The following is an 18,621-nucleotide window of genomic DNA, read 5'->3' as shown; positions in this document are numbered from 1 at the left end:
CACTCAGCATTTCATTTTTTGCGCTTGTGACAGTTGATAAAGTGTCTGTAATTCACCTGGCACCAGTGACGCTTGCATGTATTGTATCTCTTTCAGTTAGGTACATTAGAATCCCATGCTTGTATCAGTTGGCATATTTCCTGCACTATGCCATCTCCTATTCTAATTCATGGTTAACCTGTATCCCTATTGCTTCCAGTATCACGAGAACAAGTGTGGTGACACCAATCATGATAATGGGGAAATCTCATCTGACTGAACTTCACTAAGTCACAGATGTAATGAGAGTTACATCACTGAACATTTTTCCTCAGCTGTCTGCTTTATTTCCGTGAATGTTTCTTGGGCCTTGGTCTTGATGGTGTCAAAGTCCATGTTTTGAATGGTCCCAAAAAATGAATCATTAGCTTCTTCCTCATCCTCATCTTCTTGCACCATCTTTGCCAGTTCTTCAGGCAGTTCCACATCTCCCCCAGCCATCTGTATTTGACTATCATCCTTGTCACTCTGAATCGTGAAGAAAAGAGACTTGTTAACCCATTAAATCCCTTCCTGCATTGCACTTCTCCCTGAAACATTGAAGATTGGAAGGTAAAATGAAAAGATATGGGCCTGTTAATAAAATGCAAACCTGTATTCCTGAAAAATACTGTTGACATGGAGGACGGCAGGGAGGGTAATGGGATCCATGCCAGGAACACGAGGCAGAAGCGCACCTATTAGATGACATGTCACATTTCCATTAATTCCTTTCTCTCATGACCACTGCATTCTCCAGAGCAACTAGACACCCTCACAACCTCACCAGAATGTTCACTCTTTAGGACTTTCAGAGGGCTTTCAATAAGGTCACACATAAGAGATTAGCTTTTTAAATTAAAGGTCATGGGATGGGGTCAGTGCATTGACATGGGTAGGGAACTGGGCAACAAACAGGAAACAAACAGTCTTTTTCGAAGTGGCAGTTAGTGGGTTGCCACAGGGATCAGTACTTGGACCCCAGCTATTTATAATTATTAATAATTTAGATAAGGGAACTAATCATAATATCTTTAAATTTGCAGACGACAAAAATCTGTGGGAGGGTGAGCTATGACGAGGATGCAGTTATGCTCCAATGTGATTGGACAAGTTGAATGAGTGGGCAAATGTATGGCAGATGAAGTGTAAATGTGGATAAATGTGAAGTTATCCACTTTGGTAGCAAAAACAGGAAGGCAGGGTATTATCTGAATGGTGATAGATTGGGAAAGGGGAAGGTGAAACAAGACCTGGGTGTCCTTGTATAGCAATCATTGAAAGTAAGCATGCAGGTTCAGCAGGTGGTGAAGAAGGTAAATGGTATACTGGCCTTCATAGTGAGAGGATTCAAGTACAGGAGAAGGGTGTTTTGCTGCATTTGTACAGGACCTCAGTGAGACTATAGTGGAGTATTGTGTGCAATTTTGGTCTCCTTATCTGAGGAAGGGTATCCTGTCCTCAGAGGGAGTGCAAGAAGGTTTACCAGATTGACTCCTGGGATGGCAGGACCAACGTATGCAGAGAGACGGGATTGGTTAGGATTATAATCACTGGAGTTCAGAAGGATGGGGGGACCTCACAGAAACCTTTAAAATCCTAACAGGACTAGACACAGTAAATGCCAGAAGGATGTTTCTGATGACTGGGAAGTCCAGAACAAGGGGTCACAGTCTAAGGGTATGTGATAGGCCATTTAGGACTGAGATGAGGAGAAATTTCTTTACCCAGATAGTGGTGAGCCTGTGGAATTCTCTGCCACAGAAGCTGAAATATTGAACACTTTGAAGAAGGAGTTACATAAAGTTCTTAGGACTAAAGGGATCAAAGAATATGGGGAGAAAGTGGGAACAGGATACTGAGTTGGATGATAAGCCATGATCATATTGAATGAGGAAATAGGCCCAAGGGGCCGAATGGCTTACTCCTGCTCTTATTTTCTCTGTTTCTATGTTTCATTCTTTACATTAATCTAGACAGTATGTGTCAACAGTCTGTTCAATTGTGGATGGCATCAGAACTGAGCCTATCCTGTTCTGTCCCAACACCACCACGTGTGAATCACTCTCCAAGCCACCCATGACCTGGAACTATTTCACTGTTTCTTCATTGTCACTGGGTCAAAATCCTCAAACTTCTTTCTCAACTGTATGCAGGTATAGTTACTCATCGCCACCTTCTCAAGAGCAACTAGACATGGGCATTAATCAAATCTGATCTTGCTAGCAATGCTCACACTCATGAACTGATAATAAAAAGCACCCAAGGCAGGGTTAACAGGACAGTGATTATAAGATGGATCCCAGCGAATTTTTTTTCTACATAGGCCAAGGACCACTAATGCAGCCTTGTATGGTACTGTTCACCTCTTAACAGATTAGATATCAGAGCTTGGACATACTGGCCCAGCTTGCCACATTGAATGCTGAACTCATCGACTGAACTATCAGGAAGCATAATTTTCCATCAATTTCCAATTTTGCTAACAATCAGTACATTTCCCTGTTCTGCACCTGTTTCACTCAGTATCTTCTTTTCTGCATCCCACCTAACATGGGTGATGCTTGTCAGTATTTTACCTTTTTCAATTGGTATATTTTCCATCCCATGCCTGTTAGTTGGGATACTTCCTGTACTACACCTGTGAGAGTCTGAACCTTTGCTGAGCTATGCTGTGATGATTGTTGTATCACATTTCTGTACATGTGACACTCAGCACATTTCCTGTACTCCACCTGAGACCGCAAGTACGTGTATTGCACCTATAACTATTGGCAGACTTTCTGCACTAAACTGGTCTTACTCTATTCACTTCCTGTACTGTATTGATGACAGTTAGTACATTTCCTGTGACACTGGGTTCATCTCCTGTCACTTACATGTGGTAGTCGATACTTCTCCCTCATGTGTAATCGAACTGTCGCCCTTTCTGCTTTTTTTTGTGTGAATGCATTATCTCGTTCGATTCTGGAATGAGAAAAGAATGATATTTTAAAATACAGAATTCAAGTCTTAACTTGTTTCTTCAGTCTCTGCACTGACATGGATTCTCTTGCAATTAAATTCAATGACAATGATTCAAATAGAGCACAATTCTGCTTCTATTATTGGGTGGGATATGCAGCATCATTAACAAGGCAGCATTTGTCGCTCGTCCCTAATTGCCCTTGAACTAATTGGCTTTCCAAACCATTTCAGAGTCAATTACATTTCTGTGGGTCTGGAGTCCATCTATAGCCAGATCAGGTATGGTCAGCAGAAATATCACCCTAAAGGGCATTGGTGAACACAATGGGTTTTACTTCCAATAACGGGCAACACGGTTACCATAAACCAGCATTTATTTATTATTTTGGTTATTTTTAAACTTGAATTCAAATGTCAAAATCTGCCATGTCCCCAGAGTATAAGGCTTCAGCTATGTGTAACCAGTCCAGTGGAATTACCACTCCACCACTGCCTTCCCCATTAGCAAAAGTATCTATGTAGGTGTTGCAAAGACATTGTCCTTTTACCTCTGGAGCTTGAGCTCAATTCCAGTTCAGTTGGCTCTTACATGTTAACAGAATTTGCTTTGAAATTTTCACTGATCTAAAATTGTGAGTCAAATCAACTGAATGGTAGAATGAGCTTGAGGAGTTGAATGGCCCAGTAGCAGCTATTTTGAATCTATGGTTGTTTGAATTGTCTCCGAGAGAGGGAGATGTGCTGTGTGGAATAGATTCTCAAAATCAGTGGTCTATGGTCGCCCTCTGAGTGTGACTATCTTCCCATCTGAAAAAGGGCCCCTTGGCTGAGGGGCTAATGGTGCCCTCGGAGCTGTACCCAGTGGGTGTCATTGTTTGCAAAGGTGAAATTAAACTGTATTCCTTTCTAAATGTGAATGATGGCAATAAACGAAGAGATGAATATCATATTTTATGTTGGAAAGTGATAGCGGATGGAGCAGCAATAGAGTGGTCAGGGATGTGGGCAGTGGTGGGAATGATGAATGAGAGACTATGCAGTTGAGGCACAATCCCGCTTTCCTGTCTCTTTGGGAATATCAAAATAATTTGTTTTAAAGAACATAGTTTTGTTTTGGTGGCTGATGCAGTAGATGCTTAGGAAGCTGAAGAATCTGAAGCAAAGCAATTAGGTCCTTGCTTCAGTTGAATATCTCAGGCTTCCTGGAGGTGGTCTGTTACAGTTCACTTGGATTTGGAGTTGCTGTGGTAACATTCACTTTTACATGCAGACTGTAGTCCAGAGCTATGGGCAGTGATGGTAGAGGCTCCAAACCTCTGTCCATCTCATGGCTGACCAGCAGAATCCCTCCTCTTATCACTGCCATCAGCATGTATTAGAAGGATTGGGACAAGTTAAAACTCAAACTGATTGGCCACACTGTGAACACTGGAGTGGGATTCAAACATTTAACATCTTGTTGAGAGGTAGGGATGTGACCTGTAGTGCCACATGACTTTGTATCTGGTTTCCTAAAGGGAGCCCAAACAAGTGTGAGACCCCTCACTAACATATTAAATGGACCTAACTCCTGAATAAGGTGGCTGCACTATGAATGCACCTCCTTCAATCAATTTGTGGAGTGGGACTTAAACCAGAACCTGACTCTGAGGCAACAATGCTACCCTCTGCACTATAAGAACTTCATTTGCCCTCCTGTATTGAAGGCAATGAGGGAACAACTGATAGGAGAAAGGGGGTAGCAAAGGAAGGACAGTGGATTGACACCCAAGAAACTATTTTGTTTCATGACATTTATGAAGGCCCTTAAACAGGGTTTGCAATTATTCATTTGGTGGCAGAGATGCTGGCCTGGTAATCTCAAAGGTCACTGATATCAATAACAGCCCTTACTGCAAGACAGCAGGTCTGTGAGTGGCGGATAATACACAGGAGTGTTATTATGGTGTGTGGGGATCTACAGTGGAGTGTTGGGGGTATTGAGGAGAAGGTTGAAGGAGAAAAAGAATTGACGCTGATGGTCTCCTAGTTCTGCACCTTTGGGTGTTGGGAGATTTTCTGGCACCATTTGCTGCCGCCATGTAAATGGAATGTGAGAAATTCAAAATCCACAAAAAATTCGCTCAAGATTCCACAAGCTGAAGTGAGATAGACAACTACATAAATAGTTTTCATAAAGTTGTTTGAGGATTTAAGCAACTCCAAGAGAAATCCCTTTCCTTCTTTGAACTGTGCCACAGATGCAACTGAGATACAAAAGGTTAACAGCTCATCTGAAAAATTGTACCTTTGACAAGGTGGCATTTCTTCACTGAGCTGGTAATCTGAGCTTTGTGCTCAAGTTGCACTCAGTTGGTAGCTGTCAAGTCTTTGAAGAATGAAGGATCCCTGAGCCCCAACTCAGCTGAGATTGCTGGCACTGAGTCAAGTATATTACTGTACATTAGACAGGGTACATTGTAAATCAGAACGCCAAGAACGGTTAGTATTAGACACTTGAGAAATGCAAATTATAGACTTTATCAATTCTATGTGATCACAGTAGCTTCATGGGATCCACCTATGTGGCTCACAAAAGCAATTACCCGCACAGTCTGCCGCCACTGGAGTTCATTTGTGTGAAGGGCTCAGCTTTATCTGTTCTTTCTCCCTTTGTTCGTGCAAAAGCTGGTCACTCGCTTCATGTCACAGGTAAATCCTCCTTAAATCTCCTTCGCCCTAAGCTGCTGCTGTCAAAGTTTAGTCTCAAATCCTGGATTGTACTAGTTACCAGGCTTCGTAAAATAGAAGGTTACTTAACCTAGTTTGTTGGCATCATAATTACCGTATTTTCTTAAATATAGGTCACATCTTCTCAATCCTGTGTAGGAGTAAGTACCATTTCCTCTTATTGGTTTGGATTGAACTTTACAGTGGACCAAGTTATGTTATATAATATTATCTTACAGTATGTAACCTTACATATGATAATACTTCTAACGCAACAGGCTCATCACCACCTTCATGAGGCAATTAATAATGTATAGTAAATACTAGCTTTGCCAGTGTTATCCATATTGCCCACAATGAAGAATAAAAGTACCACTTGCTTACGTTACTTTTAAAAGTAACTCAGTACCCCCTGTTATTCAGTCCTCCCACTATTATGGCATTATGTTTGATAAGAGAGAAAGTAGTAGTGGGCCTACAACTAAATATGACTTTCACAAACCCTAAAGCCAACCGAAAGTGGTACCTTATTCATTTACCTAATAATTTAATGACAACCTCAATATCCCAGCTTAACATTGTCATTCTGCTTTTTTCCTATATTCTCCCTTCCACTCTCAAAGGCACTGACTTTTCTATGTTTTCTTGGATGAAGGAATAACTCTGCTGCAGTTGTGGCCTCCTTTCTGCTACCTCATCCATTTCCCACTGCAGGACAATGAGTCTTAGTAGGCTGTTCGACTGCAGATGGCATCACAAATAAGCCCAACCCTGCTCTCTTGTAAGGTTTAAGCAATTCCAGCTACACGCAGGAGCTCAATTCCTCTCAACCTGAGAAACTGAGGCCCAGTTGTAACAACCTTGTTGCTGTTCAGAGCCCTGATTAAGCAAAAACGTGACAAATACTGTAGTTGAACTGAGCCCAATCTTGTCTATGTGGTTCAGTAACATGCCAGAAGGCAATTGTACCCCACCCTACCTCAGGCATCATGTTTATCACCTGCGTAAGTCTGAAAGTCAAATTGCTTTTAAGCAGGAGTTGACAATATGAAATACAGCAATGGTTCTCCTGTTTAAGGTGGTCTGGAATTCACATAGTCCTGTTCACAGTTGTACTCTGATATGAGGGCTACATTGTTTGTCTGTTGAGCCTGAGGATGCTGTTCTATGAATCCCTGGGCCTCAGTTCACTGGCTGGCAGACTGTAGGGTGAAGTTAGAGCTTGTGGTCATCCCAGCAATATTTGTGGTAGTGAAAGGCCATATTGAACTGTCAGCCACACCAGTTCATTTTCTCAGTCTCTTCTTGTACAGAAACCGTCAGCTTCCAACACTCATTGTAGTAGCGTAAGGGCTGGTGAAATCTCAACTCCCAATATTCTATAGGACAGCATTACTCAGAGAGACTAATGAGTGAGAGTCCCTGGATAGAATTGAGACCTCCAATAAATGCTCTTTGAAAACACCATAGCTAATGGTTGGCTTTAATGGTTTAAGAGGAGACATCCCTTTGTAGGCCCCTTTTCTGATGAAGGGTCTAGGCCCGAAACGTCAGCCTCTCTGCTCCTATGATGCTGCTTGGCCTGCTGTGTTCATCCAGCCCTGCACCTTGTTGTCTCGGATTCTCCAGCATCTGCAGTTCCGACTATCTCTGATTCAATTCTCCCCTCCTCTATTGAATGGTTCTTGATCCTGGCCACTAGGAGGAGCATCTTGGAGCAAGAGTTTCTCTGTGTGAGAAGTGGGATAGCCATGTTATCATTAACCTTGCCTGCTCTTCATCCAGTAGTTTTATTATTCTAGCCATCACACTCCAATTGTTTGCTCAAATTCGTTATATTTATATGTTTCTCAGTCCTAATGGTGGTCATCAACGTAAAACATTAACAAACACACACACGCACATACATACATACACAGAAACACACAAACAGAAACACACACATATATAGACAAAAGCCCACACACTCATTCACACACATACGCACGCACACACAGTCATTGCAAAGACACACATGCACTTATACACACACAAACAGACACAAACAGTGATTGCAAAAACACACATGCACTCATAAACACACACACACACAGACATAAATTGCAAAAACACACTCATTCACACAGACACACACACATACAAACACTAGGTTGCACTTACATTGTACAATATATTTTCTACAATACAGGGCATTCATTTCACAAACGTCATTTGTTTTCCTTTACTTTGGAAATGATTTGCCGGTCTTATCCCTATTACAGTTGCATCCTGTTGCAGAACAGTATGGAAACAGGGATCAGTCAGGCTCCAGCGCTATCACCAGCTCTGCTCCAAAAACCAAAACAGATATCACAACCTCTTCCCTTTGAACTGCTTGAGTTCCTGATGGAAAACCACTGGAAGCAGGATGGACAAATCAAGAGAATAGAAGGCAAAGTTTGAGTAGATACTGGGACAGGTAAAGAGATGAGGGATCCCAGTTACCAGGACAGTCTGAAGAGGATGGGATTTTTCTCACTAGAATAGAGAAAGCTAAGAGGAGATTCAATACAGGAAATAAACTGCTGTCATTAGCTGAAGAATTAATAACCAGAGACCACAGATGGTAGGTGAATGGCAATGAAAAGGCAATATGAGTAAAAACATAGTAACAAGCAGCAAGGACTGGGGATGCAGCATCTGATAGAGAGATGAATAATAATGTCAAAGCAGACAGGCTTGAAGGCTGAAAATTGAAGAAGGAGCTGGAGTATGGGATTATGCAAATGCCAGTCCAGGCTCAATGGACTGATAAAGGAAACTCAATACCTTCCTTTAGTGCTGTATGAATTCTACAATTCTATGCTTAAATTGGCTGAGCACTGCCTCAACCACATAGACCAGGAAGAGCCCAGGTTGGATTTCTGGCCCCTGCTGAATTGGTTGGTCTCAATGCAAGGGTGGAGGAGGTGTACAAATTAACTCTGCATCTTACACCATCATGAAGGTCAGAGGTCAGCATTCACACCCCTGACCATTGAGAATAAAAGTGCTGATACAGGAAGGCACTGGCTTGGCAAAGGAAAAGGTCCACAGCTGCTCACAGCCTCAGGGCTTTTCAAAGGGCTTCAGTCATTGAACCCTTTGAAGGGTCATCAGAGTTTTGTAACTGAGGAAATAAACCTGTACACAGCAAGACCACACAAACAGGAATGTGACAGTGACCTGCTAAATTTTTTTCAGTGAGGTTGATTGAGGGAGAAATATTAGCCAGTCCATCAGGGAGAGCCCCACTGCACTTTTTTGGAACAATGCACTTGAAATGTTGAAAGCCTCATCCAAAAGTCTGCTCCAGCAACCACATAACACTTCCTCAGCACTGTACAGGAGCGTCAGATTAGAGTTTGTGCTAAGGTCTCCACAGTGGACCCACAATCACCATTGACTCCTGATAGTAGGTCCCTGATAATGGATCTTGAATAAAACAAAGTTGTTTCTCAAGGCAAGGTTCTCCTTTCAATGAAATCACAGACCTTTTTAACGGAGAATGAGGAGGAGCCAGCATGACCTGACATAAAGTTAATCATAACCCCACTGCCGTGTGCACACTCTCATTAGCCATCTTGTCAGATGTTTCAGCCTAGACACCATTACACACCTGCTATGGTGAACAGGGCTTTCAGCCTTTTGCTGCTGCTACCGAATGATGAGTTGTTTACACTAAGCATTCCCAGATGAAGGACACTTTGAGGGCTCAGAGATGAGAAGGGAAGAGAAGGGCCATTGCTCAGAGGAAGGCAAAGGAGGACAAGGGAAGGCAGAAGATGTTCTGCAGTGTTAAGACCCTGAGTCATCTTGAGTTAGAATGAGAGACACAGAGACTTAGAGAGAAGAACAGTATTCAGAGGGCTCTTGGGTTTACAAGAAATATGACAAGATGACAGTTTAGCAGATCATTGTCTATAGTAGTATCAGTAAAACAAAGTGATGGGAGAAAAGGTGGAAAAGCAAAGAAGAAACAGATTATTAGAATGTGTAACTAAAATACAGAATGAAATTGCGCAGAAAAAAGATTAAGAAATGCAGGGCCTAATTTAACATTTTATATTTGGTAGTATAATCACTAATAAGAAAATGCGCACAATGCTAGTGCCATTAAATATGGGCATGTTCTTTACAATTATAGACACTAGCACAGTTATTATTCTGAATGATTTCTCCCTCTGCTCCAGTATTCTCTCCGCCTCATTATCCTTGTTGGTTCTGACATTTGCTGAAATACAGTTGCCAAGGTGTCAACTGTCCACTAGTATCTTGCCCAGGCAACCATGTATTGGGTGACATCAATCTATTTGACTACAGAAGGCATCGTGCTTGAACTTGTCTCACCTGGAGTCTACAGATGTAAACGTCCCAGAAGAGGTCAATGTGCAGTGATCACAAGCAGGAACCCTGACTAATCATTTCCCTTTGTCAGTCCAGGAGCAGGGAAATCACTTATTTAACATTGGCTCAGATCTGCTAACTGCACAAAGATTGAGAGTTAAACCTCAGACCAGCATGGTCTGTATTGTTCCTTGCCACACCAGTCAGTGCATTATTTCAGTTCTTCCATTAATGCACAAATAAATTACATTTGTGCTTCACAATGGTTTTCAAACAGCATGATCTAAAATAACTGTTAACATTTACTAAGTACTTTATCCATACTGAGCTGTGAAATTGTTTATATATATGTATGTTATACATATACATTTATACATATGTATAAGTATGCACCTCAGAGTAGAAGGGTTTTTGTGAGTTAACTGAAAGCTGAAAATTTCACTAAAACACATGGGCACTAATGTTTAACACTGATTCATCTCATGCATACACTGTAACTTCAAAAAATTAATCCTAACTTGTATTTATCCTTAAAAGTGCTCTTCAGGTTTTCTATGCTTTCCTTTTCAATCCCTTTAATTTCTGGTGAGGCACTCACTTTTCCTCCAGCAGCTGACGCTGGTATTCCTCAAACTCTTCCCTTGTCATTCCTGTGCTTTTTGCAGTTGGCTTTCCATCTCCTTCCTCTGTCGTCGCCTCTTCTCCTCCTCCTCCTCCACCAACTCCCAGATCTTTCATTTTCCCGCTAATCATAGTTTTGAGGAAGAATGTCATTTTGGCAGAAACTGGTCTGAAATTACAGGGAGGAAAGGCAGGCTCGTATTAAGTGGAGCAGCGAGTGTCTGAAGGACAGATAAGCCTTGAGTGTAATTGGTAGACATCGAGATAAACGGCTTAACTCATTATAAGTTGGAACAGTAAACCAGTGGCCTCTTTTTGCACTCAGGTCTGATGGCCCATTATCTCTGGTTGCAAGGCTGCCTAGGAAGATGGTGGCATAGTGGAATAGTGGACTAGTAATCCAGGCTACTGTCCTAAGGGCAGGGGTCAAAATCCCACCACAAAATTTGAATCCAAGAAAATCTGGAATTAAAAACTAGTCCAAAGACAACTGCTGTAAAGACCCATCTGGTTCTCTAATGTCCTTTGGGGAAGGAAATCTGCCATATTTACCTGCTCTGACCAACATGTGACTCCAGACTCACAGCAAATGTGATTGATTGTTAATTGCACTGTGGGCAATAAGTGCTGGTCAAACCAGCAATACCCACATCCCATCAACAATATATTTTTTAAAAATCACCATGTTTGAAAAGTACACTGCATAAGTGCTGATATTTTACTTTTATTAAAATGTATTGGTTTGTGGGATGTGGGCCTTGCTGCCTAGGCCAGCAAATATTGCCAATCTCCAATTGCTCTGGAGTGGTTTACCCCATTATCATTTGCAACATTCAGACAAACAAAAAGGTAATTTCCTAATTCAAGGCAACCCATGAAGGATTTGAATTGAATAAATAAAGAAATACTGTTTCCATTGGGAGAAGGGTTAGTAAACAAATAACACAGGTCAAGATAATAGGCGATGGTCTTGTGATATTATCGCTGGACTGTTAATCCAGAGATCCAGGTAATGATCTGGGTTCAGCATCCCACCCTGCAGATGGTAGAATTTGAATTCAATAAAAACCTGGAATGAAGAGTCTAATCATGATCATGAATCCATTGTTGATTTTCAGGAAAAATCTATTGCCATCCTTACCTAGTCTGGCCTACACGTGACTCCAGACCCACAGTAATGTGGTTGATTTTTAACTGCCCTCTGAGCAATTAGGGATGGGCAATAAATGCTGACCTCGCCAGCAACACCCTCATCCTGTGAATGAACATCGAAAAAAAATCAGCAAAGAACCAGAATTGCAACTGAGACTTGGGAGTGTACTGGAAAAGGAAACATTTGCAGGGTTCTAGGAAAAGATACAGCAGAGGGACACTAACTGGAGAGTTGACACAGGCACAATGGGGCTGAATGGCCTCATTCTTCTAGCCTGTAAGGTTCCAGGGTTTTCTGGCAACTGAATTCAAATTCTCAAACTGCTTTTGTGGGATTTGACCTCATGTGCTCTGGCTCATTAGCTTAGGCTTTTCTGTATTACTAATCCAGTAGCATAATCACTTCACTATCGTATCTAAATTAAAAACTACACACCGCAGATCCCAGAAACCCGGAATAAAAATGCTTGGAAACACTCAGCAGATAGCAGTGCCTGTGGATGGAAAGGAATCGTGGGAATGCCTCAGGTCAATTATCTTTCATTAGAATCAAAGACAATGGATGATTAAATCTGAGCAGAGAAAAAGACAAACGATTTACTGTGGCGACTTATAGTGATTGAACACAAGTACGGCAAGTCATGAGGAAAGGTTATAGAGTTATCATTTATTGTGAGGAAAGTTGAATATAAAAGCAGGGAGGTCATGCTTCAGTTATATATGGCATTGGTGAGACCACATCTGGAATACAATGCTCAGCATTGGTCTGCTTATTTAAGAGAGAGTGTAAATACATCAGAAATAATTCAGGGAAGATTTACTAAATTAATACCTGGTATGGGTCGGCTGCCTTCTCAGAAAAGATTGGATTGGCTGGGTTTGTATCCTTTGGAGCTTAGAGGGCAAGAGATGACTTGATTAACATGCGGAAGATCTTGTGGGGTCTTGCAAAGATATATGTGGAATGGGTTTCCTATTGAGGGAGAATCAAGAACTGTTTTGAAATAAGGGATTGCCCTTTTTAAACTAAGAAGGAGAAATCATTTTATCACAGAGGGTCATGAGTCTTTGGAATGCACCTCCTCAAAAGGTGGTGGAAGCAAACAGTTTGAATATTTTTAAGGCAGAGATGCATAGATTCACGATAAGCAAGGGGCTGATATACTATTGGGAGTTGGATGGGAATGTGGAGTTAATCAGATCAGCCATGGTCTTATTAAATAGCAGAGTGGACAGCTCCTGTATGTTATTCACAGGGTCGTGTCTTAGTGAGGAGCAGCTTTTGGATCAAGGTAAAACTTCCCACCATCCTGTAATATTGTCAAAGCGAGTGAAAAATGTCCTAACAGCTGAAGTCCCTTTCCATGGTTGTAACCATTCATCCCTGTACATCCTACTGAAGCTCTCTTGGAGTTTATTCATTATTTTCCTTGAATATTCCAATGTTTTCCTGACCAACTTCTCATCTTTCACCCTCTAAAAATATAACCTCATCCAAACTTCTTCAACCCATCTATTTACCAGTGCCAAATCCCAGTCACCTATCACTCCTGTACATGTTACATTGATTCCCAGTCCCTCAACACTTTCATTCTTAAGTTCTGAACATCAAATCCTTCCACAGCCTCTCCCTTCTATATTTCTGTAACCTATTTTAGTCCTGAAACTCACTGGGGAATCTGTATCCAATAAACTCCACACTATGATACCAGTACGATTTCCTTCTCACCATTATTGTGAGGTTATACCTTCAGCTGTTGAGACTCTGGATTACCTACATAACCAGTCCAATTCTCTGACCTCCTTTAAATATAGAAACAGAGCAAATAGGGGCAGGAATAGGCAAATCAGCCCTTTGAGCCTGCTGTGCCATTCAACATGATCACGACTGATCTTTCAACTCAGTGCCCTGTTCCCGCTTTCTCCCCATATCCTTTGATCCCTTTTGTGCTAAGAACTGTATGTAACTCCTTGAAAACATTCAATGTTTTGGTCTCAACTACTTTCTGCAGCGGAGAATTCCACAGGCTCACAAATCTCTAGGTAAAGAAATTTCTCCTCATCTTAGCCCCAAATGGTCTGTCCCGCATGATTAGTCTGTAACCCCTGGTTCTGGACTCGCAAGTTATCTTATTTCCAACTTATTTTTTAGACACTGTAAGTAATGCTACTGTTCTTCCTTTTATTCCTCTTTTGTATCCAAGATTTGTACCAAGCTTCTTGTACTTGAGATGATGCCATTAGAAGGCAGCCATTGTAAAAACTTTTCACTGTACCCCTATACTGGAGTACACATGATAATAAAGGATATTCTAGACTATCTTTCTTCCATTTATCCAGTTAGAATTTTATAGGTTTTTATGAGATCCCCCACAATCTTCTACACTTCAGTGAATACAGTTCTAACTGATCCAATACTTCTTCATAAGTCAGTTGTACCATGCCGGGAATCAGTCTGGTAAATCTTCATTGCCCTCCCTCCATAGCTAAAATATCGTTCCTCAGATAAGGAGAGTAAGAGTGCACACAATACTCCAGAAGTGATCTCACCAAGACCCTGTACAAGTGCAGCAAAACAGTGCTGCTTAAGACCCTACTTAATGACACCTGCTGGCAAGAGGCACTGGACGTGTGAAGGAGTTTGATTAGATCAAGCTTAGATGTTGTGATCTGCCAAGATTGACTGATCTTGCATCATTTGCTATTCATGTCATACTCCAGGGGCTTGAGCACTTATGATGGTAGAGTGGACATTGAGCTTCTTCCAAGAGTGCTGAGCATTCCTCCAGGTGACTGATGCTGCACTGACCCATGCCGTGTCATTAGGTTGGGAATGGTCTGGTGACATGGCCTTGATGACTTGTCCTAAGAAGTTGAGAATGCCACTGTGCCCTACCTAATCCAGCAGGACCTGTATCCCCATGGTTTGGCACTTTGCTCCCTCCAAAGTCCTCTGAAACTCAGCTTTATGTCTCTACAAATTTGCTTACTGCTTGACCCCTAATCATAATGCTCTATTGTACATACATCTTAATGAACCACCAAGTGACAATATATTACATTAAGCAGGTCAATAACCAGAGGTTGTAGTTTTAAAATAACTGGCAAGATATTTAGAGAGAAGGATTAGGAGAAATTATTTCAGTCAGAGAGATGCCAGGGCCCGGCATGACAAGATGGTGGAATCTGATTCCATCAATAATTGAATGTATTTGGATTGTAACTTGAAGATGACAATCTCACAGTGTTACAGTGACAATCAGCAGGGATGAGAAACTAAGTACCACTGCTCTTTGAAAACATTAACACAGATATAATGGACAAATGGCCTTTTCCTGGCATGTAAGTCTCCATGATTCTATTCTATGATTATAAACATAAAAATTTACATTCTTAAACAATTGGAACCAAATAGATATTAGATTTTTCCCTGAATTAAAGTATGTTTCGATTGGTACAAAAAGACCAAAAGTTAATACTGCAACAACAATTTATATCTATTAACATAAGAAAATGTCCCAAGTCATTTCACAGGGCCATTATAAAATAAATTATGACAGCAAGCCACACAAGGAGGTTCTGGGCTAGATAGCTCAAGTCTTAATCAAAGAGATGAGTTTTAAGGAGATTTGTTTGAAGGCAGAAAGTGAGATAGAGAGATGGAGAGATGTAGGGAAGGAGTTCCACAGTTTGGGATTGACATAACTGAAGGCACATTCACCAATCATGGAGCAATGATAATTGCAGATACACCAGGCCAGAATCGGAGAAATACTGATATCTGGAAGGGTTGTGGGATTGGTGGTGATCACAGAGTTAGAGAGCTATGGTGGGTTTTGAAAACCAGCATGAGCACTTTAAAGTCAATGTTCAGCTGGGAATCAATGTAAATCAGCAAGCACAGTGTGATAGGGGAAATGGGATTCGCTGTAAGTTAAGACACAAGCAGCATAATTTTGTATTACCGCAAGTTTACAAAAGGTAGAATGTGGGGGACCAGGTTATAGATTGGAATAGTTGGGTCTGGAGGTAGGGAAGGCATGAGTGATGGCTTCAAGAGATTCTGACTGAATTGGATTGTATGTCATTGAATGTTAAGCAGAATTACATGAATTGTGCAGCAGAGTAGCAGGTTAGAGTGGAGACAGTGTAATAGGACAGGACTAATACAGGGATTGGACACAAACTTAATCATGATGCAAATGCCTAGAGATGAATACCAGTGCTGATTGGAATCTAAGCTCTTTTGTTGTGCTAAGCTGTGTCTATAAAGAATACAAGATTGTTTTCAATGAAAAAGCAAAAAGGGCTTATTTGCCTGACTATATTATTTTTTACATGAGGTTACATGGTGATGTATGATGTTTCCAATATTGCTCCAATTATAGGGACCTAAAGCCAGTCATCTATCAAAAGAATGAAACAGTATTTTTCATTAAATCACAGTTCTTCCTGGGGCATGGGCCATTTGATCAGAAAAACATAACATTATGTGAAATACACATTATTTCAACGTATGACAATTTATTGCCAAGTTATGCTGAAGCTTTTGCATGTCGTAACAATGATTTCAGGTCACTATGAGAGCGATACCACAATGTAACTGGTGTTCCCTAGTTGCTGATTCAAGGGCATATTGAATGGCAATACATGAGCTTTTTGAACTCCTGCCTCAAGTGTTCTGCTTCAAGTCAGTTAGATTTCTAACTCTTGAACAATTTCTCCCCTACCTGCTTGAAAGGTCCCTGACTGTCTCTGTGCTACAGGATCCTGTGGTGCCTCACTCAAGCATCCATTGCTCAGGTGACCCAGAAGGTAAGGGTATGTGAATGAGTGATGTGAGTTTGACCCCAGCAGGGCAATTTACCTGATGCAATTCATAACATAAGGAATTAGGCATGGATATATTGGAATTGAAGAATTCAATGGGCATTTATTACAGCTAATCATTATATTCACAGGCACATGTGTCTGAGCTAAGATTCATCTATTAAACTACTATAGTGAGCGATATGCTTCCAAAAGCATGTCAAGCTTCAAGTGATTCCAGGGTAAGGTGGTAAATGAGACCATTATACTCTTAGGTCAGAGATAGTGGGAACTGCTGATGCTGGAGAATCTGAGATAACAAGGTGTAGAGCTGGATGAACACAGCAGATCAAGCAGCATCAGAGGAGAAGGAAAGCTGACGTTTTGGGTCTGGACACTTCTTCAGAAATGGGGAAGGGGAAGGGGATTCTGAAATAAATAGAGAGAGAGGGGGAGGCGGCTAGAAGATGGATAAAGGAGAAGATAGGTGGAGAGGAAACAGACAGGTCAAAGGGGCAGGAATGGAGCCAGTAAAGGTGAGTGTAGGTGGGGAGTTAGGGATGGGACAGGTCAGTCCAGGGAGGACGGACAGGTCAAGGGGATGGGATGAGGCTAGTAGGTAGGAGGTGGAAGGAGGGGATAGGTGGGAGGAAGGACAGGTTAGGGAGGCGGGAACGAGCTGGACTGGTTTTGGGATGCGGTCGGGGGAGGGGAGATTTTGAAGCTTGTGAAGTCCACATTGATACCGTTGGGCTGCAGGGTTCCCAAGCGGAATATGAGTTGCTGTTCCTGCAACCTTCGGGTGGCATCGTTGTGGCACTGCAGGAGGCCCAGGATGGACATGTCGTCTGAGGAATGGGAGGGGGAGTTGAAATGGTTCGCGACTGGGAGGTGCAGTTGTTTATTGCGAATCGAGCATAGGTGTTCTGCAAAGTGGTCTCCAAGCCTCCGCTTGGTTTCCCCGATGTAGAGGAGGCCATATTGGGAACAGCGGATACAGTATACCACATTAGCAGATGTGCAGGTGAACATCTGCTTTATGTGGAAGATCTTCGTGGGGCCTGGGATGGGGGTGAGGGGGGAGGTGTAGGGGCAGGTGTAGCACTTCCTGCGGTTGCAGGGAAAAGTGCCGGGGGTGGTGGGGCTGGTGGGGAGTGTGGAGTGGACAAAGGAGTCATGGAGAGAGTGGTCCCTCCGGAAAGCAGATAAGGGTAGGGAGGGAAAAATGTCTTTGGTAGTGGGGTCAGATTGCAGATGGCGCAAGTGCCGGAGGATGATGCGTTGGATCCGGAGGTTGGTGGGGTGGTACGTGAGGACGAGGGGGGTGGGGTGTGTGTGTGTGTGTGTGTGAGGGATGAGTTGCGGGAAATGCGAGAGACACAGTCGAGGGCGTTTTCGACCACTGTGGAGGGGAAGTTGCGGTCCTCAAAAAAACGAGGACATCTGGGATGTCCGGGAGTGGAATGCCTCATCTCGGGAGCAGATGCAGCGGAGGCAAAGGAATTGGGAATAGGGGATGGCATTTTAGATCATATGCTATGATACAGTGATAGTATCATGAGCATGTCTCTTTAAAGTATACTGATAAACTGACCCTGAGCCATAACACAACAGCAGCTTTAAACTTCAAATATTTTAGAGAGGTTTCCATAAGTTTCTTGCCCAGATTTTAGCACAATCAATTGTTATTGGCCAAGCCAGAGAAGAAGGCAGGGATGGTTGGGGAGTGAAATTCAGCTGAGTTATACCCAAACCGCATTCATTTTCTTAGGTGCACAGATAGAGAAAAAAAATTAAGTTTTTTTTACACTGTCCAATAAGGATTGGACTCTCAGATATTTTATGGTCAGGCTAATGAAAATGAATTTTACTAGAAACTTGAATAAAATAATTTCAAAGATAGTAGGAACTGCAGATGCTGGAGAATCTGAGATAACAAGGTGTAGAGCTGGATGAACACAGCAGGCCAAGCAGCATCAG

General features: G+C 42.0%; 1 protein-coding gene across 1 annotated transcript in view; it reads right to left on the bottom strand.

Moving 5' to 3' along the window:
* Positions 1-85: 85 nt before the first annotated feature.
* Positions 86-18,621, bottom strand: part of cplx4c (complexin 4c) — a 32,305-nt gene continuing 13,769 nt past the window's right edge. Inside the window, exons 2-4 of the mRNA XM_048614229.1 lie at positions 10,658-10,849; positions 2,898-2,985; positions 86-507 (exon numbers count right to left, since the gene is read on the bottom strand). Of these exons, the coding sequence (XP_048470186.1) occupies positions 289-507; positions 2,898-2,985; positions 10,658-10,833 (483 nt within the window). The 5' untranslated portion in view covers positions 10,834-10,849 and the 3' untranslated portion in view covers positions 86-288. The remainder of the gene's footprint in view (positions 508-2,897; positions 2,986-10,657; positions 10,850-18,621) is intronic.

This window comes from Rhincodon typus, chromosome 29 (genome assembly GCF_021869965.1).
Source record: "Rhincodon typus isolate 14 chromosome 29, sRhiTyp1.1, whole genome shotgun sequence".
In the NCBI taxonomy this organism is placed as follows: domain Eukaryota; kingdom Metazoa; phylum Chordata; class Chondrichthyes; order Orectolobiformes; family Rhincodontidae; genus Rhincodon; species Rhincodon typus.
Note: the sequence above shows the minus strand (reverse complement) of the source record. Positions and strands in the feature narration are given on the sequence as shown.